At 60.6% G+C, this 23832-nt stretch overlaps 1 protein-coding gene across 2 annotated transcripts; it reads left to right on the top strand.

Annotated features, from left to right (window-relative positions):
• The first annotated feature begins 734 nt into the window (after positions 1-734).
• On the top strand, positions 735-16047 carry LOC308183181 (uncharacterized protein). Of its 2 annotated transcripts, none has more exons than XM_080568917.1 (2): positions 735-12693; positions 15029-16047. In XM_080568917.1, exon 1 carries the CDS (start codon positions 6148-6150, stop codon positions 7243-7245), a length of 1098 nt encoding a protein of 365 aa, XP_080425043.1. In that variant the 5' UTR covers positions 735-6147; the 3' UTR covers positions 7246-12693; positions 15029-16047. The 2 variants fall into 2 exon arrangements, with proteins under 2 accessions (XP_080425043.1, XP_080425044.1); XM_080568918.1 differs by having other exon boundaries at positions 735-12734.
• The last annotated feature ends 7785 nt before the right edge of the window (positions 16048-23832 follow it).

Genomic DNA, 23832 nt, shown 5'->3' with positions numbered 1-23832 from the left:
TGGGGACGGTGCCAGGACGCGAGGCTGCCGGGGAAGGAAGAGCATGCCTGGAAAGCACAGCTCACCGCGACACAGCGCGGGGCCCTGGGCTGCAGGGAGAGAGCTGCTCACTCTGGGGTATTCAGAGAAATCCTGCCTTCGAGTGGGGAAAGAGCACAAGGGGCTGTGCTGCCCAAAAAGAGGTAAATCCCTGGTAAAGCAGGGAGAGGTTTCGTGCTCTCTGAGCCTCTGTGGGATTTAATGGAGCTGGCAGCACCTCTCTGTCCCAGGAAAGCATTGCAATTGCAGCTTGCAGCGGGGCAGGGAGGCTGGAGAGGGGCTCGCGGATGTGTGTGGGGTTGGAGGCTGCGGGTTGGGGCAGGGGATGACCCGGCCGGGAGGGCTCTGCTCCTGCTGCCAGGGAAAACGGTGTGCGGGGTGGTGGCAGCCAGTAACATCTGCTGCTCGGCGCCCGGATGGTGTCAACCAGCGTCACATCTCTGGCAGCTCGAGGTGTCCCGGTGGCCAGCAGCTCGGAGGCTTTTGCAGGGCTTGGATGTTGTTCTGGAAAAGCAAAACGTCCGTAGCTGGGTTAGATAAGGGATGCGGCCTCTCTGCCTTCTGCGAGGCCAAACAGGCACAACGCCGGGCAGGCACCCTGTGGGGGAGGCTGTCCTGCAGCGCCCATGGGGGCTGCAGAGCCCTCGTGCATGGTCTGGCTCTGGATGGCTCCGTTCCCCATGGTCACATCCTTCTTTCCCAGCAAAAAACAGTAAAAAAAGGCATGTTTGAGCTTGTTTTTTCTGTTCCCCAGTCACCGGGACTTTCACCAAATCTCAGCCCGTCCAGCTTCAATGTCCTCCGGGACTGGCTCAGGGAGGTGAAAAGTTGCCCTCTAAAGAAGCACACGCACCTTTTTCTCTGGTTAACCCTGAAATCTCATGTCCCAGGTGGCCGGGGTCCCCCAGCCACTGGTGGGGCTCTGCTGCGAGGTTTGGTCAGCTCTGGTGCGATTTGATGAGACCTCGGCACTGCTGCTCATTGCAGCCCACTGCAAAGCTTCTGCAGCTCCCCTTGACTTTTGTGAAACCCTTTGGACATCTCCTTCTATAAACGCCTCTCCCTATAGCTGACCGTTCAAAGAAAGCCCTGAATTGGTAAAGGGAGCCAGGAGAGCTCCGTCCTGCTCGCCTGAAGCCCCCGCTCCCTATCGCTGCCTCATCTCAGCCGGCGCAGTTGCGCTGACGGCCGCAGTCTGCATCTCGTCAGGGCCAGACAGATGCCTGTGTTGGTTTGCTAAACCAAACTGATGTGAACAGTGTCTATTTTGTTTGGGTTTGTTCCGGTTGTTTTGATCAAATCCTCTCGAGCTTTGCTTTTGGAACCACCGAATCTGGCCCCCGTTGGCCTTTATTTTTCAAATCCCGGGCTTGGAGCCGGGAGCGCTGCCTTCTCCACGGACAAGCGCGGTTTCGTCAGGCTGCTTCTGGCACAGGGAGCGAGCGCTTCACAGCCTAAAAAGAATCAAAGCCACCCGATGCTAAGGCCAAAGCTCCTTCTGCCCCTGCGATCGCAGAGCTACGAAGGTGCCGTGCACACCCGAACCCAGCGGTGGCCATAAGCTGCTTCAGAGCCTCTTCCCTTGCTACCCATGGAAAAGTTGTTTCTGCCTCTTCCATGTTTCCAACAAGTTGCAGCTCTGCCGAGCTGCCGGCTGCTCTGTGCCCCCACAGTGCAGGTTTTTGGGTCCCTGTCCCCGTGGGCTGGCTGTCCTGCTGGGCGCGGGGTGCCGGCGATGCTACGTGGGGCTCTCACCCCGCAGCAGCCGGGGGGTTCCTGGGGTCTCCTCCTGGGCTTTGTCCCCAAAAGCCAGTTCCCGAAGGATAAAAGGTCCCTGCTGCTGCTTTGAGGGACTCCAGCCACAGGAGTCCAAGCAGGGAGACCTCAACCCTCAGCACCTTCCAGCCCTGCTTGGGAAGAGGGGCTGGAAATGAGTGGGGCAGCACCTGCAGAGCTCCGTGGTGGCCGGGGCCATGAGGCCACCATCCAGAGCTGCCCGTTGCACCAGGCCTCTCGACAGGGCTCGTGCTCCAAATGCTGGAGCTGAGATGCCCTGGAGCCGCTCTCCAGAGGCTCCCAGGTTTGCGTGGCCTTTCTGGGTGTTTGCAACCAGACGTCCTCTCCCTCACCTCCCCGTCCTGCCACCCAGAGTCGATCCCTGTGGTGGGGCTCACCTCTCCCGTGCCTGGAGGAGCAGCCCCACAGCTTCCCCGGGGATTATCCCCTCCGTGCTTCCTCCAAAACCAGCCCCAGCTGGAAGCCCCCCCCTTGCTTTCTGAGGATGCCGGCAGCACCGGCAGGTAAATACCAGGAAAAAGAGGGACGGGGGAGTGGGGAAATCCTGGGGGGAGCAGCAGCAGCTCCCGTGGGGGCTCAGCCTTGGCTGAACCGTGCAGAGGGAACGCGCTCAACATCTGGCGACCGCCTGCAGCTGCTGCAGTCTCCTCCCAGAAATTCAAGGGTCAGCAGGGAAGGGCAGGGCGAAGCCTCCCTCGACCTCCCATCTCACCCCGGCCTCCCTCTTCCCTTTTTTTTTTTTTCTTTCTTTGTTCTTTTTCTTTTTTTTTTCCTCCCCTTTCCTCTTTTAGCAATACTTTCTGCAACCCAAACAACATTCTTGAACCAGGATTTGAGGCGGCGGGGAGGGAATCGGTCACTCGGAGACAGCGCGACGGCGGCGGGAGCCCCAGGGCTCTGCTGGAAACTCTGAGTCGGGCGCGGGCGATGCTCTCACCGCGGCTCCCGTGTGTCAGCGCGGGCTGACCCCCCCCCCGGGGCTCTGGGCTCACCCGGTTTCTACGGGAGGTGCTGCAAAGCTTCCCTTGCACCAAGCTGTAAGGGCTCACCCCGGCTGAAAATGGGGTGAGAGGTATCTCCGCACCAGCCACACGCGGCTCTGATTTGCCCCAAAGTCTCTTCTGGGGGAGAGGGACAAGGGGAGGGGCAGTGAAACCCAAATCGTCCCCTACCCACACACACAGCCCCATTCTGCTCCCAGCCACCGACTTCACAGGGCCACCGGCGCTGGGAAATGATGGTTTAGCTGGGGAAGGCTCTGCACCGTCCCACCCTAATTACAGGCTGCCTTTGGGGCCCCGCAGCCCGATGTAATAACTGCCTGCCTCTTGGGGCCTGGGGTTTATTAGGGGGTGCACAGCATCCTCCCAGTGCCTTGGGTGCAGGAATGTCCCCGCAGCTCCCAGCCCTACCGATGGGCAATAAATGGTCTCGGGACATCTGCACGCACGCTGTGATCCCCTCCCCTGCAGCCCCCACGCGCTGGATTTCTTAAAAACCCATCGACGGGCTCCTCGCAGCGTGGATTTACCAGCACAAAGAGGGCCAGAGCTTATTACAACCACTGTAAAACGTGTTTGAAAAGGTTAAGTGCCTAATTTAGAACAGAGCTGGAAACTCTGAAGCATTTCCTCCTCCCGTCGCTCCCTCTCCTGTCCCTGGACGTCTGCTTTACGCCGGGAACATCCCCGTGGCCAAGGGAGGCTCGCTCTGAGCACGCAGCGAGGCACCTTTGGGAGCCCGCAGGTTCGGCAGAGCAGCCAGGAGAGCAGCTAGCAGGGGGTTAGCCAAGTTCAAAGCCACTGCGGGGGACAGGCCACGTAGCCCCGGCAGGTGTCACAGGCTCCGGTGCCGTGATTTACGGCCCGTGGTGCAGCTCTTCGGGCTCGTAGATGTCACAAGGCACTGGGGACAGATCCAGCAGGGTGCTGCCACCCTCCTGGCCCCATCCGTGGCACCGGTGTACCCTGACCCGCAGCAAGGCCCTGCCCCTGCTCCCCGGGGAGGGGGGTATCCGAAAACAGAGCCCCCCCTGCTTGGCCACCGCAGGACACAGCAGCACCGCTGGGACGTGGCAGCAGCCCCCAGCCCCTTGCTGGAGCAATAGGGAGGGAGGAGGGGATGGGAAGAGGTTTGGGGACGGGGATTGCTCTGCGTTTTGAGGCTGAGCAAGGTGCCCCGCCGGGAGCCAGCCGCCTCTCCCCTTCCCTCCCCGCCGTGGCATCGAGGGAGCTCCAAAGGCTGCCAGGTGCTGGCTGCAGCCGTGCAAGGAGCAGAAGGAAAAAACGCAGCGTTTCCTTGCTCAGAGCCCTCAATTCATGTCGTCAAAGGCCCTTTGAGCGCCTGGCTCCTCTCAGAAGCCTCCCGGCTCTCCTGAACAAACAGCAGATGGGAACAGGTTCCCTCCAGCCCGCTGACTGAGGCTCCTGGATGGGGAAAATCTCGCAGCCTGTCCCCTGCAAGCAGGGAGCCTCGGAGCCCTCGTGCAAGGTGCTGAGCCCCAGGGTCCCTTCTCTGCCTGTGCCCAGCCCCGTCCCTTGGTGCCAGCCTCTTCTGTCCTCAAAGAGAGCGCCCGGTGCCCAAACCTCCCTGCAAACAGGGCTGCAGACGCGCCTGGAGCCAAATATAAACCGGTGCGAGATTAATAAATTATAAGCAGCAACCTGAGCTGCACCAGGGAGCACACGAGGAGAAGGCCTTGCGCACGCAGCCGTGGGTCCCTCCTTCCTACCGCTGCCCTCAAACGATGCCAACACCGTTAAAATGTGCAGGGCCCCCCCCCCCCGATGGATGCCCCCATCCGTGAAACGCAGCCAGCTCTGGGATGGGGGCAGCAGGGCTGGCGACGGGGGGGGTGATGGAAGGATCTGGTCCTGTGCCCCCCACCCACAGCCCCGTGATGGGCACCCAAGCCTTTGCCAGAGCCTTGTGGCTCCCCCCTGCCTCCGTATGAACCCCCCCCCCCTCCAGTTCAGGGAGGTCACGGCACCGATCTCCCCTCCCTGGCGGCGCGCGGGCTGTTTTTTCTCTAAAGCATCTGAAATATGAACAAAAAAAAAAAAAAAAAAAGGCAAAACATCAGCTGCCTGGGAAACCCATTAGCCTTCCCGCCTGCTCCTGCCACCTGACTCCCCGCGCTAGCAAACAAAAAGCAGCACCGAGAGCCTCCGCCGAGCCCTCCCTGCGAACCTCTGCCCTCCCTGCCCTGGCACTCGGGTCTTCTTCCGAGCTGCAAGCGCTCTTCCCCGTGAAGGGAAGGCATGTGTTTCTTTTTTTTCATATATATATAAAAAAAAGGCTTTGGAGATAAACAGGAGCAAGAAGCAGGGCGTGGGCGTTCTTTGCTTTTGCTTCTGTTCTGCCGAACTGCGCCGTTCAGGGGGAACTCGGGGTCCTGGAAATAAAAGGAGCAGCTGCAGGGCTGCGGCACTGAGGGGACGGCGTCAACCTTGGGGTTTTGGGCAGCGATGCTCCCGGCCCTCTCTGTGCTGTGGGACACGTTGCTGGTGCCCTGTCTGTCTGTCTGTCTGCCCGTCCACATGGATGGCGAGTGCTGGAGGTGGATGCGGGGCTCCAGCCCCATGGGCTGAGCAGCGCCGACCCCGATCCTACAAAGCGGCTGCCGGGGGGGGGCTGCGGCGGGGGGCGACGGGGCCCCGTGGGCGGGTGCAGCTGGGACGGGGGTGGGCCGGGTGCTGCTGAGCTCTGTCAGGCCGGCAGCAATAATTAGCGATGATCAAAGCGGCTCCTTCCCGACAGCGCTGGGTGCCGGTGCCTGGAAATCTCGGCAGCGCTCAGGCTGCCGGCACGCAGCAAACATCGCCCGCTGCTGCCTGGGGACGAGCATGGGCTGGTGCCTGCTGGGGCTGAGCTGCTCCCGGGGTCCCCAGCACCGTTGGGGGGATTTTTTAGGGATCTGGAGCCTCAACATGGGTAGAGCTGCGTGTGTGGGGCAGGAGGCACGGGGAATCCGCTCCCAGCCAGGCGGTGGCTGGGTCTCCATCTCCATCTGAGCTCAGGCGGATAAGGAGGAATAAGTGGGAGCTCCTCAGCGACCCCTGAGCCCCAGCCCGTCTCCCCCACCTGGGGCTGTCCCAGCAGCGCGTGTCCCTGCCCGCAGCCAGCCCTTACCCCCCGCGCCCGACCCCTGGGCGCTCAGCCCTGCCCTCCTCGGGGGCGTTTGCAGCGGGAGGCTCGGACGAGCGGTGCCCCGGCCGCGCTGCATGTGGTTTGGTAAATTCTTGCTTTGTTTTCCTTCGGTTTCCGCTGGCCCTCTCCGAGGACAGTGTGTGCGGGCTGATCAGAGCCGGGATGGCCGCCAGCTGCGCCGGCTCCATCGGCCCCAGAGGAGGCACCAGCGGCTTCTCCTCCTGCCCCGGGGTGCCTGCTAGGGCTGGGAGAAGCCTTCCAGAGGAACCAGCTCCTCTCCCCTGCTGCTGCTGGCTGCTCTGGGGGGGGGGTGTGAAATGCCCCCATGCTCCGCTCTGCTGTCGCCACAGAAATGAACACAAAACCGCGTCAAAGCCCAACCGCGTGCTGCTGGCCTCATCCCAGCCCCAGCCTGCCCAGCTCATGCAGGGACATAGGAAAAAGCCCCATCGCCCCCAGACCGGTCCCAGCCACCACCACGCTTGCTCCCGACCCCCTCCACTTGCTGCCTCCACCTCGGTTTTGTCCCCTACCTGCTTGGGGCCCCGGGTTTTTTTCCTCCCCCTGCCTCCTCCGCGTCCATCCCTTCGCGATTGTGCAACGAGGCACATTGTGTTTGCAAAGCCCCGGGACCTCTCCCTGGCTCTGGGCTCAGTTTTGTCTCTGCCTTCAAAGAGAGAAAGAGGAATTGCTGCCGAGCTGAGCCCGGCGCCTGGCCCCCGCTGCTGCCGGACCACGCAGCGGGATCGCGTACAGGGGACGTTTGGTGCCTCCGGCACAGAGGGGACCATAAGCAAGCAGCCATCCTCTCCCAAAACACTGCCACCACGGCAGCAGGCTGCCCCAGCGCTGCACTGTGTCACCCCCAGGGACGTGAAAACGCTGGAGGAGCCCCCGTGTTTCCCTGGGACGGGTCAGCCTGGCTGCAGCTCAGCCCCGGCGCGGCGTTTGCTGCCCACCTTCGGGCAGCCCCAGCCCCAGAGAGAGAGGAGGAGAGGAAAAAGGTTGCCCAAAACGGGGCCAAAACAAATAAGGGGTGGAGAGATAGGTGGGCTATCAGCCCCCACGGGTAACCGTGGGGAAAACGGCTCCTCCCGTAAGGATTTCCTTCCTTTATTTTCTTTTTGGAGATGGCTCCAGCTCCCGCTCTCCCCACCGACAGCCAGCTCCTTCCCGGCCAGCAGCGCCGCGCTGGAGGGAGGGGTTGGCTGCCTGCGTTCCTCTCCCTTTTCCCTGCAAGAGCGCGATGCTGATGTGTAAGCCCTGGGTCTCTTTGGCTCCCCAGGTCCTCCATGGCTGCGGCAGCGGCTGCGGGGAGGAGGCAGCCAGCAAGCCGCTCCTATAGATGCCGCTCCAGGCTCCTGCATATACATTTCCGCGGCTGCCTGCCCGTGCTGGAGCAGGAACGTGCATCTCCGAAGCTGCACGGGGATTAATGGGCTGTAAAGGAACAGGGCAGCTCTGCGTGCCGTCCCCGTCCCAGCCAGCGACGGTGTGCGGCCCCGAGCCGGCTCCGCTCCAGCAGCTCCTCCGAAACATCCTGGCTCGAAGCGGTTTTACAATAAGCCTTCATTTCCAGGGAGCCTGACCTCCTCATTAATAAATCAGCTGTGTTATTGAACGCATGAATAATGCATGATCACACCCAGCCCCGCGCTAAGCTGTGTGTAAAAATTAATTAATCCTCTCACGTAACACCCTCGAGGGCTGGTGATGAATGGCTGCGCGCCGCTCGCGCTGCTGCTAGCGGTACCCAGCGCCTGCAGCACCTCGTGGTAACAGCTCCGGGCATCCCGCTCGCCCCAATGGGGGGTTCTCCACTGCCGTGGCAGCCCTCCAGGAATTCTTTCAGATGCTTCTTTCTCTGGGTGTTTTAAAGGGGAAAATCCCCCTTTGTTATGGAGCCGCTGGAGGAAACCCCAGCAGCATCCCTCTCCTCGAGCATTTCCTCTGGGAAATAACGTGGGCTTCTCTCTTTCCCCGACCTTTTCCTGCGGTGGCTGTTAATAACATGAAATCCTAAGTAAATGTCTCCATTCAGGTGCACTTCACAGGAAACCATCAGCAAACACCGGCGTTGCTGGTGCAATCTCCTGGAGACCCCCAGATGGGAATCAGCCCCCGGGACGGCCTTGATCCCAGCAGGGTCCTTCCCCCAGCGGTGCCATGGGAGGGGTGGGGACACGTTGTTAAACATGACAAAAGCTTTTGCCCCATGCTTGGTGCCAGGGAAAGGGTTGGGCTGCCTCCGGGGTTTGTTCTGGGCTGTTTGCTCCCAGGCTTTGCTGCTGCCCTGGCACGAGCATCGCACCCACCCGGGGATGCGATTGCAGGGGGTTCTTGGGGGGATCTGGAGGCGGTGTAAGCTGGCAGGGGCCCTGCTGACACGGGGAAAGCTCTGCTCCCCACCTCTGCACGCAGCATTTTAGCAAATGTGCTGAAAAACGAACACGTTTCCTTCTAGCTTCACATGCATAGATGTTACCCTTGGCTCCACGCGAGGGGCCAGGCGCCCTGGGACTGAAGGAGCTTTTGTTGGGGAAATGTTTGCAGGAGCCGTTTGAAAACTCCTTCTAGGTCTCTCGTCCTGCCTCCTTCTCCCAGCCTTTCCCCAGCTGGCAGAGGTGATCCTGGGGGCTTCCAGCTGTGCTCCCCAGCTGCAGCCTCCTTCTCTGGGGAAGCCTCATGCCCCAGCCCCTGCTTTCCTCTGCTCCCTGCAGGCTGCAGAGCCCCGGGCTCTGCTCTTGTCTTGCCTTGTCTTTGCTTCGCTTTGCTTCTCCTTCACTCTTTTCTTTCTTCGCTTCTCTTTGCTTCTCTTCTCTTCTTCACTTCACTTCACTTTACTTTGCTTCCCTTCCCTTCCCAAACCCTCCCAATTAAATGTTTCCGAGCAAGGTTGTCCTGAAGCATCTGCAGCTTCAGAAATCCCCTGCAGGTTGCCTCTGAGGAGCATTTCAAAGGGTTTAACTGCTCTGATACTGACTCCGTGCCACCGTCAGGAGCTGCCAAAGCTCCAAGGTGGCTGCACGCAGCCAGCGGGAGCTGGGCACAGGGACAACGTGACCCCAGATGCCACCATCCCCAGGGGGCTACGAAATGCCAGGTCAGGGCCACCAAACCTCCCAGCTCCTTGTGCATGGCTCGAGTCCTGGGTGCGGCTCTGCAGACAACCAGGACAGGGCTGGAAGGAGCCCAGGGTGGAAACATCGCTTGTTTGCGTCCGTAGCTGCGGCTGGTTCCTCCGATGGCCAAGAGCTACGTCAGGAGGAGTTTGACTTCATATGTCAGGAAGGTGTCTGCTGGAAGGAAACCGGGGGCGGCTCGGCGGGCGAGCGTGCGATGGGGACGCTCCGGGGGAGACAGAGGGCACTCGGCCAGGGCAGGGCTTCAGGAGCAACCCTGGGGTCAGGAGCTCTGGCTTTTATTGGGGATGCATGGTCCTGGGGCTCAGCACGCAGCTAGGATAGATGCAGGCTGTAAAGCTGCTGCTGCAGTCCCTGGTGGCCACGGGGACATTGTCCAGGATGGTGGCCACCCCTCCCTTGCCCTCGCTATGTGGTTGGTGGCCCGAGGAGCCCCAGGCTGGGGTCTGCGTCCGCCAGGCACGGCGCTGCTGCGAGGGATGCTCCTGGGTGCAGGAGGGCGGGCGCTCCCGGCAGCACCCTCCAGACGTGTGCTGCGTTACGATTTAATCAGGGCTGTGCTGTGAGACCATGGAGCTGCTCCCAGAGGCATCTCCAGGGCTCTTCTGTGGCCTCTTCGCCTGCACAGCCACCGTCTCCCTCCCCCAAGCCCTTCCCGCGCTGTTTAATTGTCTCACTTAATCAATGCAAGCAAGTTGTGAGCCGTGAGCGCTCTCTGATCCCGGTGCAAATCCCTGTAAAGCACAGCTGGTGAACCTCCCCCCCGGCCTTTGTCTGGTTTCCTTTGCAGGTTTACAGGACCGGGTGCTCCTCACCTCCGAGGGCAGGCTGGACCGTGCCGGACAGGGCGTCTGTCTGTCTGCGGGGTGCCCTCAGTCCCACGTGCAATATCCCAGCACGGGGGTTATCAGCACAGCTCCATCGGAAGGCACGATTCAGGGCTGGAAAATCATCAGCGCTTTTCCTTCTGGGCCGTCCCCATAGCGGCCCAGATCTGCCTTCATTGGTGTCCCCGCTGATGTCCTCAGCATCACGGGGAGCTTCCAGGCTGCGTGGTCTGTTCCCTGCGCTGCTCCTGGAGCCCCAGCACACAACTGGCCAGGATTAAACGTCCCCGGGTGAATCAAGATTAATTTCCAGCCCCGTATGGAACCGGCTGAACCCGGGTGCCACATCTGCAAAGTGGTTTGCGCTGTGGCATCAGTGATTCCCTTCAAGGACAACAGACGGATCTCTCTCTCTGTCCCTCCACCACTCATCCGGACACCCCAAAGCACCCCGAGCGTGCAGCGGGGAGCGGGGAGGGAGACGCTCCACACCTGGGTGATGCCCAAGGCAGATGATGGAGACGGGCAGAGGAAGGAGCATCTTCCCCCACTGTAGGAGAACCCAGGGGGCCGTGGGGAGCTGGGTGGGCAGCAGGGCTGCGGGGACGGGGAGGCAGCGAGGGGCTGGGGCCGAGGTCGCTGCGGCCGGGCTGCATGCAGCGATGCCTGCTGGCAGGGGCCGGGCTGCTGGCGAGACGCAGCTGGATGGCTCGACGTTTTTCCAGGCCTGTGTCTCAGTTTCTCTTTATTTTACGTGTTTTTATTTCCTATTAAAAGCGCGCTGTCTCATTTCCTCCACGAAAAACAAGGCTCTTTCAGCGAGATGAATTCCTCCGGCTTCAGCAAAGCCCCAAGTCTGCGCTGAAAAACAAACAGGCTGCGCGGGTCACAGCTGCCTTTGCCCCGTGCTCCCCTTGTACCTCGTCCCCCCCCCCCCCCCCCCCCAACTATTTCTGCAGCCAGGCTCCGAGCAGCGATGCTGAATCACATCAAGCACCTCTCGTCGCCCCTCTCCTCCCAGAAAACGTCCCCAGCCCTTGTTTTGATGGCGCTGAAGGAGGAAGAAGTGGTGACACTGTTTCCCAAGCAGCTGCGTCCCCTAGCTGCTTTGGGAAGATGCTGGGGATAACAGCAAAGAGCCTGGGGCCCCCTCGGCCCTGGTGTTGGCTTTGGCCGTGGTTTTGCAGCCTTCCACCCGCAGGAGAGCGAATCCTCGGAGAGCTCCCGGGCTGCAGGAGCTGCTACCAGAGCATCTGCCTCCGCTGGAGCAGCGGCGCGGATGCCTTCGAGATGAAAACACTTCCTCTGCCGCTCCACCTCCACCTGACATTTGGGAAAGCAGAGCCGCAGCTCCCCCGAGCTTTCCAGCTCTCCTAATTGGAGTCATTACGCACGCTGCTAATCACGCAGAAAGGCATGCAAGGGCGCGGGGCAGCAGCGCTGCTTCCAGGAGGGAGCGTGAGGAGGAGCCATCCCCTCTGCTGTCCGGGAAAGGGGGCGTTTGTCCTGCCCGGGGAGCACTGCCGGTGGCTCTGGTGGCACCCGGGGCCATGTCCCCCATGGGAGAGGTCTCTGGGTGAGGTGGGGACACTTTGTGCAGCCCACCCCGTGCCACAAACGGGGGCAGAGCTGTGCAGCCTGGACCCCAGCCCACGAGGGTTGGGTTTGGGGGTGTTGCCCCCACCTGTGCCCAGCTCCTCGCCCAGACCCAGGACTGCAGATTTGCACCATTTGGGGGTTTATCTTTAATTTCTGGCCATGCTGAGATTAAGCCAGCAAGAGGCAGACTTTCTGGATGGCGCTGCTGCAGCAGGAAGATTTTGGGGGGTGATGCTCCCCGGGGCAGCTGCTCTGCCCCCCAGCGCTGCCCGTGCTTTGCTCTGGGCTGGATCCGTCCCGTCCCTCCCGGCACAGGCAGCGGAGGGCACGGCAGCTTCTGGGAAGGCTCCTGACGGCTGATTTTACAGCCTTGGCAGCTCGGCTTGGCCTTCCGTCCGCTTCTGCTTCAATCAAAATAAATGTGCAAAATTAAAGTATCGGAGCCGAGCTCCCCCAGGCAAGGAGAAACAGAAAGATGTTTATTTTCCAGCCCTGAGCTATGTATTCCTTATGAAATGCTTGCTGCTTGCCGGGCTCGAAGGGCTGGCAGGGCTCAGCGGCTGCGGCTCACCAGCGACGGTGCACGCCAGGACAGGGCGAGTGCCCCCGCCCTGGGGCTGCGATCGCCACCGCGGGGCAGCTGCTTAAAAACGAAGGGAAAAAAGGCAAAGGAAGAAACGAGCCGAGGCTGAGGCACGATGCTTTGACAGCTTCGGGTTTCCTTTGGAGCCACGGGGAGGCTGAGGGCTGCGCAAACATGCCTGCCCCGGGGAGCCGGCTACGCGAGGCGCGATGCCGGGGTCAGGGAGGGGAGCAGCGGGCTGGAAAAAGTGGTGGGAGCTGCCAGCACGTCAGGCTGAGCTCTGACACCTCAAAGGAAAGGCACAGCGAGACCCAGAGCCGGTACTGGTGGCAAACACCCGGCCTCTGAGCACATCCCGGGTCCTCCCAAGTGTGGGGTGAGAAGCAGCTGTAATTACTGAGTGCGAGTGATTGCGTTAGCTGGGGAGTTATCAAAGGCCCCGAGCTGCTGGCAGTGGCTCCGTTCTGGATGGAGGAGTGAAGGTTTGCACCTTCAGCCAGTAACTGCAGCCAGCTTTCCAGCCCTCGCCCTCGGGGAGCAGCCGAGGCACGGGGAGGTGAGGAAGAGGAGCACCGAGGGTGCCAAGGGCTGCACCAGGTGGGGTTGGGATTGGGGTTCCCAGCTGTAGCTGGCAGATGCGTGGGGTTCATGGACTTGAATTTGCTGTGGAAATGTTTGTGTCTTCCTCTGAGGGCTTTCAGGGCTCTGCGAGTGAGGGAAGATGGAAAGCGCAGGTCCAGTGGTGGCCCACCGGGACCCGCTGTGTTTACTGGGCTTTGGGAACGCTGCGGATGAGGGAGGAAATAGCACATGCACAAAACCCTCCGAGGATGCAGAACTGGGAGGATTTGCGAATACCAGAGAGATCAGAGAGGTTAGAAAAAGCTGCAGGAAACACAAAGGCCCAGTTTGGAAAACGCAAAGCAAATCCATCTGGAGGGGAATAGGGAATGGCCGCAGCACAGCACGTTGAGGATGCTGCGAGCTCCGGGGGGCAGGGGCTCTGCTCCGGGGGGTGCCTGCTCGAGTGCTGCCCTCCGCTAGGAAGGAGGAGCAGCCCCTTGAGCCGACCCAGCTGGCTGCACCCTGCTGCCTTAGCCCACGGTGCTTGGTGCCACAATCCCCATCCATAAGCGCGGGCGCAAAAACGCACGTGTGGGAAATGCCATCCCTGCTGCTGGGATGGAGCCGGGGGTGTTGGGGTGCTTTGAGGGGTGCCTGGGCCACCTCCATCCCTTCCTGCATCTCCTGGGGGAAGCAGGGCAGCGGGAGCGTGGAGCTTTATTGCGACATGCAGGCTGAGGGAGGATTAAAAGCAGATTGATCGGGCCCTAATAGCTGCGCTGTAAATTCCTTCCCCAAATGCTGCATGAGAGCAGAGAAACCCCGGTGTTCCCAGAGCTCCCTTGTTTATTAAACAACCTAATGAAGTGATTTGATTAAAAGCAGGGAAGCCTTTCTGGCTGCCCCGGTGCTTTGTAGCACCCTGGGATTAGTGAAACTGCTACTTGAGAGATGCGAAGTTTTAAGATGTGCCATTGCTAAGAGCAGCTCAGTCCCAGTTTTGCAAGGGTTTGTCGCGTGGCTGACGTCTGTCACTTGGGTGCAGGAGAATGGGGGGGCGCAGGAGCGCGGGGGACCCTGGCGTGTGCCCCGATGCTGAGCCAAGGCAAGGGGCTGCAAGCGAGCGGTGCAGGAGGGCTGCGCAGCTGAGATCCCTGCCTCCCGAGACTCGTAACTCGGGGGTTAAGTGACTTTGCAGAAAACGAGCTCCAGAGCCGGCAGCAGGGTTCCTCCTATAGAAACTCCGCTGCTCCGAATTTCTGAACGTGACCGCAGGGCTGCGAGCGATGAACATCCAGGGAGGAGCGAGGGAGATGAAAGGGAGCGGGGCGAGCGCGGCGGCGGGCGCTTGGCACCCATCGCTGCTCGAACGGGAACCGGCACCAAACGGGGCTGGGAGCTGCTGCCAGGGGCTCCTCGGGGCTGTGCTAATGCTGCTAATTAATAGCAACAGTAGTAAAGAGCTGGTGAGTTTGAGAGAGAAGAGGCTAGCCCAGGCTGGGGAGGGAGAGTGGGAAGGAGCAGCATGAGTTACAGACGTAAAAAGAGAGGAGGCAATGTGACCTCTGCAGATACACAAATTACTCAGCTCCTTCTGGCTGCATCAAAGATTTTCTGACTCACCAGCCGGGGGATTTAACCCCTGGATCTCGGGCTGCACCAGCAGCTCCTTGTCCATGCAGGAGGGTGGTGGGGTGCCAGGTGCCCCCCTCTGCTAGGAGAGGAAGGCTCCGGTGTCCCTGGGGTTTGGGGGGCTCAGTACGGAGCCCCACAACAGGGGAGGTGGAGGAATGAGGATGGAGAAGGTGCCCGCAGGGCTGTCCGAGCCTTCCAGCTGCCCAAGAGCTGGCTCAAATCCTGCAAGCGTGCCTGCCTCTGCCCCTCTCCTCCCTGGAGCCAGCTGGTGCTGGAGGAGCATCTGCAACGCCCTGGGGGGATTTGTCCTGGCAGATGGTCCATGCGAAGGCCCAGAAAACCTGGCTTTAGCCCAGCACCAGCTTTGCCATCCACCAGCACAGGAGGCGGTGATGGGGGGCTCCAGACAGCCCTGTCCTCCCCTGCTCCCACCCTTGAAGGGGTTAAACCCGCCCGGGCTTGGCTGTTTCCTTGTAGCTGGGGGGGGGGGGGGGGGGGCAGGAGCTGGGGGGGGGGGCAGGAGCTGGGGGGGGGGTGAACGCTGAGCACAGCGGGCATTGGGGCTGTGCTGGGGAATGGCTGGGAGCAAGTGGGGAGAAGCAGGGAGATGAGATGAAAGATGCTCGGCTAGGTGGAAAATACAGGAGGGCTGTGATTTATTCGCCGTTCCCCTTCATCTCCTTTCCTCCCAGTTTTCAGCATGGTTTGCGAAGAGTTTATCTCGAAGCTTGTGCAATGACTGGACTGGCTCCATGCAGAAACGGATTGGGAACAGAGCAAAAAAAACACCAAGCCAGGAAAACAAACCTGGAGCTCGAGCGGAGCCCTGATTGATAACCTCGACTCCCAGGGCCTCTGGAGCCTGTCGGCACCGAGCTGGGATTTCACCACGACAAGTTTCATTATGAGATTCCCTGTACCGCCGGGGGAGGCAGGAGCCTCATCGCACCAGCCTCTCCCACTGCATTGCTGCGTCCTTTCCTCAGCCTCGGTGGTTCTCTGCTTAAAAGAAAAAGGGAGAGCAGCAGCTTGAGCTGGACAGGAGCGGGGTTTTCAGTTTCACTGGAAAGGCTGCACATTTCTGCTTTTTTTTTCCACTCCAAAATAATACACGAACAAAAATAAGAAGTTTCTCGTAAAACAGAACTGTTTGGGGGAGGAAAAAAAAAAAACGCACCTCAATTGGACTTGAAGGAAACATTATTTTCTCAATACAATCACAATACTTCAGTGCTATTTTTACCCTCGGTAAAGCCTTCAGTGGGAAACGGAGACGCTGCAGGATGCTTCTGGGGATGAGATTCCACCTGGGGTGCTGCGTGCTGGAGGCTGCCATGGCACCAGGCACATATCTGCGCTTGTTCCCTCAGCGCTGCTGCCCGGTTTCAAGGCAAAGGATGGGGCTGAAGCAAGGGGACGGGGGCTGTGGGGTGACCCCTGATGCCTGTGCTGGCTTTGCTGCCAAAGCACCCTCAGCTCAGCCCCATGAAATGGGGAACACCGGAGTCTGAAGGCAGAGCTCCTGCCGGGGCTCCTTTAGGGTGGGAGATGCTGAGACCCCAGTTTTGGGTCCGGTGACGTGCTCACCTCCCCCTGGGCTCCCCAGCGGCTGCCCAGATGTCTGCTCCGTCCCTTTGCACAACGAGCTCTTTGCACAACTGGGCCTCAAATATTTGGGTGATGAGTGGCCGGAGGAAGGGCTGGGTGATGAGTCCATGCTCTGGACGATTCCCAGCTCTACCAAGCTTGGGGGCGATCCAGGGTTAATTACAGCCCTGCTCTTCCCGAGGGGGGAAGGAAAACTTTTATAGGGGATGGGGGTGTGAGGATACAGCCCCGGAGGACCGGTCCTGGAATGTTTTTGGAAATCTGATGCTGCCTCCAATGTTTCCCTGCTCAGCAGTTGACCAAGGGGAGCTGCAGTGCTGCGAGGAAGAGTTAACTCTTGCCTGGGAGTGCTGCAGGGGAGCGGCGAGGTTGGGTTATTGGGTTAGTCCCTGCCTGGGCCAGCTGGGTGCTCGCCCACGGCTGGCATGTGGAAGGAAGAATAGGGCTTGGGGAAGGGGGAGAAATCCTCCGGGTGCTTCCTGGGGAAGGCAGAGACCCAGCCACAGTGGGATCCTCATTCCTTGAAAGAGGCTGAGAGGAGAAAATGGGGCGTTTGCCTGCGAAGGGAAAAGCACAAAGCGGATAAGAAATGCGTTTTGGTTTCCTGGTGGGAGCAAGGGACATGGAGAGGGTCAAGGACCGGATGCCGCAGCTTAAGTGTGTCCAAATAGTCCCAAATCTGCCACAAGAGTGGCCGTGGGTCAGAGGGAGATGGGAAAGGCAGCAGGAGGGGCGATGGGGGTGCGTGATGGGGGCACCCCAGGGGCTGAAGGTGGCTGGGTGAAGGGCTGCAGGGGGTGCTGTGCCGGGGGTCTGGCACAAAGGGTGCTGAGAGGGGTTGAGTCAACCCCCCCGGCAGCTCTGAGCCGTTAGTGAAGTGAGCTGAATTTATAGCTGTAATATTTGGAGCAGTTTCGGGGTATCTCTGGGGCTTTGACGAGGCCTGTTTTCTACTCGCGCTCTGCCAAGCAATACAGGCAAATCCGCGCCGGGCGTAACGAGCAGTAATTTAATGGGGCTGCTGAGATTACTTCCCAGATCGGGCTGCCACATCCATCATCCCGGCCCCTCTGCGCTCTCTGGTTTCACCTCCCCATCACGCGCGCACCGACACCGGTGCGGGGTCGGGGACCTCGGGGCTGCCCCCACCACACACTCGGTGCATAGTAAGGGGTTTCCCTGCGGGAATGTCCCCACCTGGGACACACGGGCTTGGTCCCCAGCTGCCGATAACTCCTGGTTTTATCACCTTGCTGAAGTCTCTCCGTGACGCTCCTTTCCTGCACAGCAGGAGCACGTTTATTAAGAGGCAAGGACGATCATCAGGATGTCCCCGGTGGTGTCCTCTCCGGTGATCCTGCTCTTATTAGGTCTCCGGGCACCCCAATTTATTTCTCTGAGCCCACCACGGGGGAAGCAGCTGCTGGGGGTGGGGGCAGCCCCCAGACCGGGAGCCCTGGGGGCAGTGGGGGGCTCTGGCACCTCGTGCCCCCCACCCCGGGGAGGTGGCCGGGCTCCCGGCGCAGCTGAAGTCATGCGAGGAAAGCAGGCGGCTGGCTCCGGCCTGCGGAGAGGAAAAATACTGGACAAGGGGGAGGAGGGGAGGATGAAGGCCAAAACCGAGGGAGGGCTGCAGGGCCAGACGCGACTCAGGTGTTCCCATCGCGAGCAGCTGCCGTGGCAGCGCGGTGGCGAAGCCCGGACGGGGCAGGGGAGGTGATGGGGGCTTGGGGCAGCCCCGGGGGAGCTTTGTCACCCGCCTGCCATCGGCAGGGCCACCTCTGCTCCCACCCCTGCAGGGGCAGACGTGCATCCCCCAGGAAATCAGGGCAGATGTCCACCGTAGCTCGGTGGCTCCTTTCTTCTGAGCCCCCGGTGCTTTTCTGCTGGTCGGCGTCCTTGTCCCCACTGGCTCCTGCCGCCCTGCATGTCCCCAGCCTCTCTCCACGCGGGCAGTCCCTCACGTATTATTTTATGTATTTATTTAAAGCCCTACAGAGCCCGTGGCCCGAGCGGCATCTTGTGGTGACGAGTCCCCCCCATCTAATTGTGCGTTTGGCTCGGGATATTTGCTTTCATGGTTTCCAGGGCGCTTCATTGGGAGCTTCATTGAATCACCCCCTTGTTCCTGCTCTGCCCAGCACTGGCAGCTCTTCCCAGCACCGAGATGACACCAGGAGCCCTCCGTCCCTCCCCTTCCACCGCAGATGGGGCTGGTGTGGTTGGAGCATGGCACAGCCCCCCCTGCCCCTGCCACCGGCGTGGGCTGAAGCGTGCTGAGATGCTCCAGGGACTGCAGCTAACTCTTGTCCTGTGCAGTTAATGAGGAGGAGAGGGGAAAGCTGTCCCCTGTCGTCAGGAGCTGAATGAGGTGTGCATGGTGGAGGGCGACCAGCTGCAGAGCTCATCTTGCATGAGGACAGCTGGGGGTGCAAGAATGGGGCCATCTGAGGAGCTCTGCGAGAGCAAAAGGCTTCGGAGAGGGGCCTGGGGCCGTGCGTGCTCCCCTCCACCAGCCTTGCCATCGGGCTGGGAGTGCAGCACACCCCTCCCCGTTTAGGAGGCAGTGGGGAGCTGTGACCCCCATTTCTGTGGCCAGGGGGATCGCTGCGTGCCCAGCGCATGGGTTGGACGTGGAGGGGCTGAGGGAGGCAGGATCTGGCCCCGGCTGAGGGCGCTGGCTGCTGCTGCTGCTGCTCCTGGCATGCCGGGGCTGCGTGCGCTGGGCTGCTCCCAGCACTGGCTCCTAGAGAGCAGCCGCTAATGCAGACCAGGCGCTGCCGCCCGCTGTCATGGGGGGGCAGGAGAAAAGCAAAAGGGGGCTTCTCCCCCACCCAGGGTCTCCTGGCAGTGCCAAGACCCCAGAGCCCTCGAGGTCCTTGGTGGTCTCAGGGAACCCGGGGCAGGAGGAGGTGGCTGCCAGGCACCCGAGCTGCTTCCAAGGCCTCTCTGAAGCGTTTCCACGTCCTCCTGAAGCATCTGGGGCCGAGACGTTGCCTAACCTCGGGCGAGCTCCTTGTCTCGTGTCAGGGCCGGGTAAGGCCATCGTTGCGCGGTCACTCGGTCACCTGCCCTCGTCTCCACAGGCTCTGGGGACCCCTTTGTGCCACGACCCCGTGCCAGGGAAGGGCGACGCAGGTCCCCAGGTAGGCTCTGATTATCCCCGGGGGGGGTAAATTGCTCCCCTGCAGCTTTTGGGGTCTGCGGCCGAACAATCGGGGGTGGCAAAGGGGCCGTGCTGGGCTCCTGCTGCTCCCACTCTGTTGGAGCCGGGGCAGCGCCACCGCTGCTGGTGCTGGGTGCCCTGCTCCCAGTGTGGGGGTCCTGTGAGACGTAGTATGAAACCCGTCGTGTACCACCCGGTTCAGCGACAGGGCAAGCCTCCGGCACTCACAAAAAGTGGGGAGAGGCCACCCTGGGCTGTCTGAGCTCTGGAGAGGTGGAGCAGCATGAGCAGGGATTGTTTGGTGCGGTGGAGCCTGGCAGGGTTTCGTGCGGCCCCCTGAGACGTGGGGGCGGGATGCCACCCTCCTGCACGTGCCTCAGTTTCCCCTCTGCTCAGCAGGTGGTGAGATGGGGCCTCCGGGGTGGAGCGGACTTACACAGGGGCAGAGATCAGCCCCGGGGCTGAACCCGAGCTGCAGGAGCCTGCACCCGGGGTCGCTTTTTCTCTGTGCTTGTTTAAAATGTCAGCCCGGAGCGGAGAGACGGGGCCGCTCCTTCTTTTCACAGCACCTCTGCACCGTGCCCAGATGGGGAGCGATGGGGGCTGTTTCCCACCCCCCTTGGGGAGGCTGCTTGTGTCCTTGGACAGACGCAGCCCTCGCAGAGGGGGAAGAGATGTCCTCGTGTCCTCCCCGGTGTGAACCGCCATTAAACCAGCAGGGAAGAACTGAGCGGATGGAGACCCAGGAGAGGAGGGGACGCGGTTCCCTGCAGGCGGGGGCTGTGCTGGGGGGACCCTGAGGAGGGACGGGGTCCCGGACCCTTCCCCACAGTTCCCAGCCCCCCAGCACGGCAGCCACGAGCTGATGTGTGCAGCAGCCCTTGGCCCCGCGCCGTGCCCCGCTGCCAAGAGCTAATAAGTGGCTGCTCGGCCCTGCAGGAAAAAAAAAAATAGAAAAAGGGGGTTTGGACTTCTCTCCCTCGGAGAAATGAGCCGGATGATTTAATCCCCGAGAAATGTGAGGTCTGACGAATTCTCTATCCCCTCCCTGCACTTAAAGCAGCCACGAGAATAGCCCAGGAGCTGTGAGATGGGGGGAGGAAGGTGCTGGGGGGGCTCAGTGGTCCCAGTGCGGAACGAGGTGGGCTGGCAGCCGTGCTGTGGCCACCCTGGGGATGGGGATAGCTCCGCTGTCACCAGTCTGTGACATTTGGTGGGGATGGGGTCCCCATGCACCGCGATGCCAGGCTGGTCCCCATCACGCAGCTTCAGCCCCTCTCGGGGCTTTGGCTTTTATTCGGGGGGGGGGGGGGGGCCGAGGCTCCCTGGGGATGACCTGACAATGAGTTTGTGGGGTCTCAGCCCCTCGGGAAGCACTGCTCCCTCCCCATGGGGTGAACATGGGTGAGGGCAGCGGGCTTGGTACCAGGGCGGGGACAAACCTCGGGGCTGGGCTGCGAGCGCTCGGGCTGGTGCGTGCTTGCGCCAGCCTCTCCGTGCCAAGGCTGCAAAAGGAACATAAATAAAAGCCTGGCACGGCTTGGAAAATAATGTGGGCTGCGTAAAGGAAAAGGCAGCTAGCTGGGTGAGCGCAGGGCTCCTTCCTGCCTCAGTTTCTCCAGGTGATGGGGGATGCAGATCCCCTTCCTCCTTGCATCTTTATCTCAGACCCTAGCTTGGGCAAGGACCAGTTCCAGGGGCTGTCCTGGTCCGGGCTGGCTCGTCCCAAAGCGTCACGTCTCTTTGCAATCCTCCAGCTGGCTCCAGCGGGGGCTGCAGGACAGGGAGCCTGCCCCGAGGGTGAGAGGCTTGCAGGCGTTTTCCATTCCCTAACCCTTCCCTGGCTGCTGCAGCGCCTGTGCTTGGGCACCCGACTGCTGAGGACATTCTCCAGAGGAGATTTGCCCATGGATTTAATGACCAAACCAGCAGCTGTATGCAAAACAGAATTATTTCTTGTTTTTCCACTCTTTATTTTTTTAAACACCTGGTTGGGGCAGAGGTCAGCTGGCTTTCTCAGCCGTGTTTCTCCCTCAGAAGCGAGGGCAGCTTGTTCTTTCCAGCCTGGCTCCATCTATCTCCGTCTGAGCTGGTGAATTGAAGTGTCCCGGTCTGTGGGGTTTCTGCTCCCTGGTCCAAGCAGCGTGAGGTGCTCAGGGGTGGATGGCGAGGCCAGGATGTGCTGGGGAGAAAGGGATTTGGAATGTGCACGGCTGCGAGGAAGCGATGCTGGTCGTCTCCTCCTCCTCTCGCCCTCCTTCCCTTGTGTGCACCAGGGTCCCTGTGCTGGGGTGACCAAAGTGACCCAAGCGCCCTCCCCAGCTGAGCTCTGAGCTGAACCCGCACAACTTTGTGCCTCTGGAGCACTTGGGGCTAGGAGATCCTTCGTTCAATGGGGGGTTTCAAGCATCTTGCACGTGTCCCCCCTGCAGCCGTGCTCCTGGAGCATTTTTGGGTGTCTCCAGATGTTTGCTGCAGCCAGGACTGCGGGCACGGAGCAGGCGCGCTCTGCCCCTGCCCTGCATGCAGCCGTGGGAGGGAGCGCAGCGCGCAGCATCCCGGTGCTGGGAGGGCAGGATCCGTGCCTTACGGAGCAGCATACTTTTCCCCTTCGCTCACTTCCACCTCCAGAGCTTTGTTTGCAGCCAAATGTTTCTCCCGGGCTTGTGAGGATGCTTTCCCAGCCCTCCGGCTCTCGCGTGACGGGGTTGCTGCGTGCTCCCCCCGCCGCAGGGATGCAGGGCAGGAGCCTGTCCCTGGCTCACGGAGAGCCTGGGGAAGTGGAATTTGGTCCTCCAGGCTGGTGGCCGCTCGGTGCTGGTGGCAGCACCCTGTGCTTCCCATGGAGAGGCTGGGGGGGGCACACACAGAGCCCCAGAAGAGCTCCGGCTCCCTGGGAAAGCAGCTCAGCACCCTCATGATGTGGTCCCGAACCACCGGTGGTTGCTTCTGGGGGGATCCCTGGGCCTCCCTTGACCCTTCTTGGTGGCTCCTTCCCATGACACCAGCTCTGCCTGGGTCACCCACAGCAGCACCCATGGTCAGGGAGGGTCAGAGGTGCTGGGGATGGAGGCACGGGGTGCTGGGCGAGGGCAGGCTGCTTTGACGTTGCGCATAAAGCACGCGCTGATCCAACCAAGTGGCCACAGGGACAGCTCGGGTTTCCTGCTTTTTTTTTTTTTTTCCTTTCTGAAATTAATTTTTTGTTTAGCTCTCTGAGGGGATTTTTAAGAACTGGCTGTCAGAAAGAAATGCCGCACCGTAAATCATCCGTGTTTGTACAGCACCGAGCACAGGGGAGGCTCGGTTTGGGATGGGGTGGCTGATGCCGTAATAACACAAGGAATAAACATCTTCCTCTGCCTGAAAAGCCACTTTAAGCTCTTATTCCTGAGGACCCCAGGCTGCTGCATGGGGAAGGCAGACCTGGTCTGGGGCCAGCCCTTTGCTTGGTGCTGTTTGAGAAGCCTCCAGTGCTGCGAATTTCCCCTTCTTGAAAGCCTCAGGGCTGGAACCACCATCCGTAACCACTTATAATGGGCTTTTTGCCCCAGACTTGCTCACATCCCCGTCCTTAGCCCTTCTGCTGCTCCTTGTTTCCTCCTGTGGGGTGGCTGCAGGGGATTCACAGCCAGGTCGGTGGAAGGGGCCGGGTGCCGAAGCCTCGCTGCACCCAAGGGGCCGGTGGGCGCAGCCTCGGGGCTCGCTGCAGACCCCATCCCTTCCCATTTACCTGCTTGACGGCCGGCCCTTGTGCTCCCCGTGGTTGAGACAAGCCGTCCTCGCGGTCCTGGCTCTGCCTGCCGGTGCTTTCACGCTCAGACATTTCCTCCCCTACCTCCGCCAGACCAGAGCGGTATTTCTGCAGCAAACCTCTGCAGAGGGAACGGGGCCGGCCGGGAAGAGGGGACGAGCCAAGGGGAGGTGGCACCAGGGGGATGGGGATGGCTGGGATGCTGCGTCTGGACCTGGCATCTCCCAGAGACAAGAAAACATGAGAGCAGGGGTATTTCATCGGGCCCCCTCCAACATCCCCTTCATTTGCAGGGGCAGGGCCGGGTTTTTCTGCAGACGTGCAACGAAGCGAGCGTGCTACGGCCGGAGGCTGCAGCCTGCTGCTGCTTACAAGCTAAACAGGACGCCTTTGAAGGTGGATTTGAGACTTGGACACCGAGAGAAATTCCTGCAGGAAGAAAATTCAACAAACAAAGTCTCTTGGCCGAGGGAAAAATTTGTACTCACCAGATTTTCAAAAGGTTTTTCGGGCTTCCCAGCAATGGGCGCTGTGTTAGCAGCTTCACAGCTCTCACAGCACGGTGGGTAAAGTCTGGAATATGAAACGTTTCCATGCCTGGCTTTGCAGGAAGGCTTTTGTGCAATCAACTGCCCCTTTTGGTGCCTCAGTTTCCCCTGTGCAACCCTCAGTGCCCAGCTGAGTACCTATTAGATAGCAGGGGGAAAAAAAAGCCATGAGACACAGCCCACATTTAGCTGGATTTGGGGACTTCTGACTACTTTTAGAGCCATTGGTGTAAATCTCCATGCTGAAAAAGAGCGTATTATTTTCCTATTGATTCTGAGCCTTTTCCAGCTGGCAAACACGTGTCTCCACCAGGACCCTTTGTTTAAGCAACTTGGAGTCCCAAGGTGGTTTCTCTTTGTTCCTTTCCTGCCTTACCCTCCAGCTACCTGCTGGGTTTTAGGCATCTGGGTGCCCCAGCT

This window comes from Anser brachyrhynchus, assembly GCF_964034855.1.
Source record: "Anser brachyrhynchus genome assembly, chromosome: 27".
Classification (NCBI taxonomy): domain Eukaryota; kingdom Metazoa; phylum Chordata; class Aves; order Anseriformes; family Anatidae; genus Anser; species Anser brachyrhynchus.
The sequence above is the reverse complement of the archived record's forward strand: the minus strand, read 5'-3'. Positions and strand labels throughout refer to the sequence as shown.

Excerpts from the sequence above, each read along its gene's own strand:
- LOC308183181 (XM_080568917.1), top strand. The coding sequence starts at position 6,148 with ATGGCCGCCAGCTGCGCCGGCTCCATCGGCCCCAGAGGAGGCACCAGC.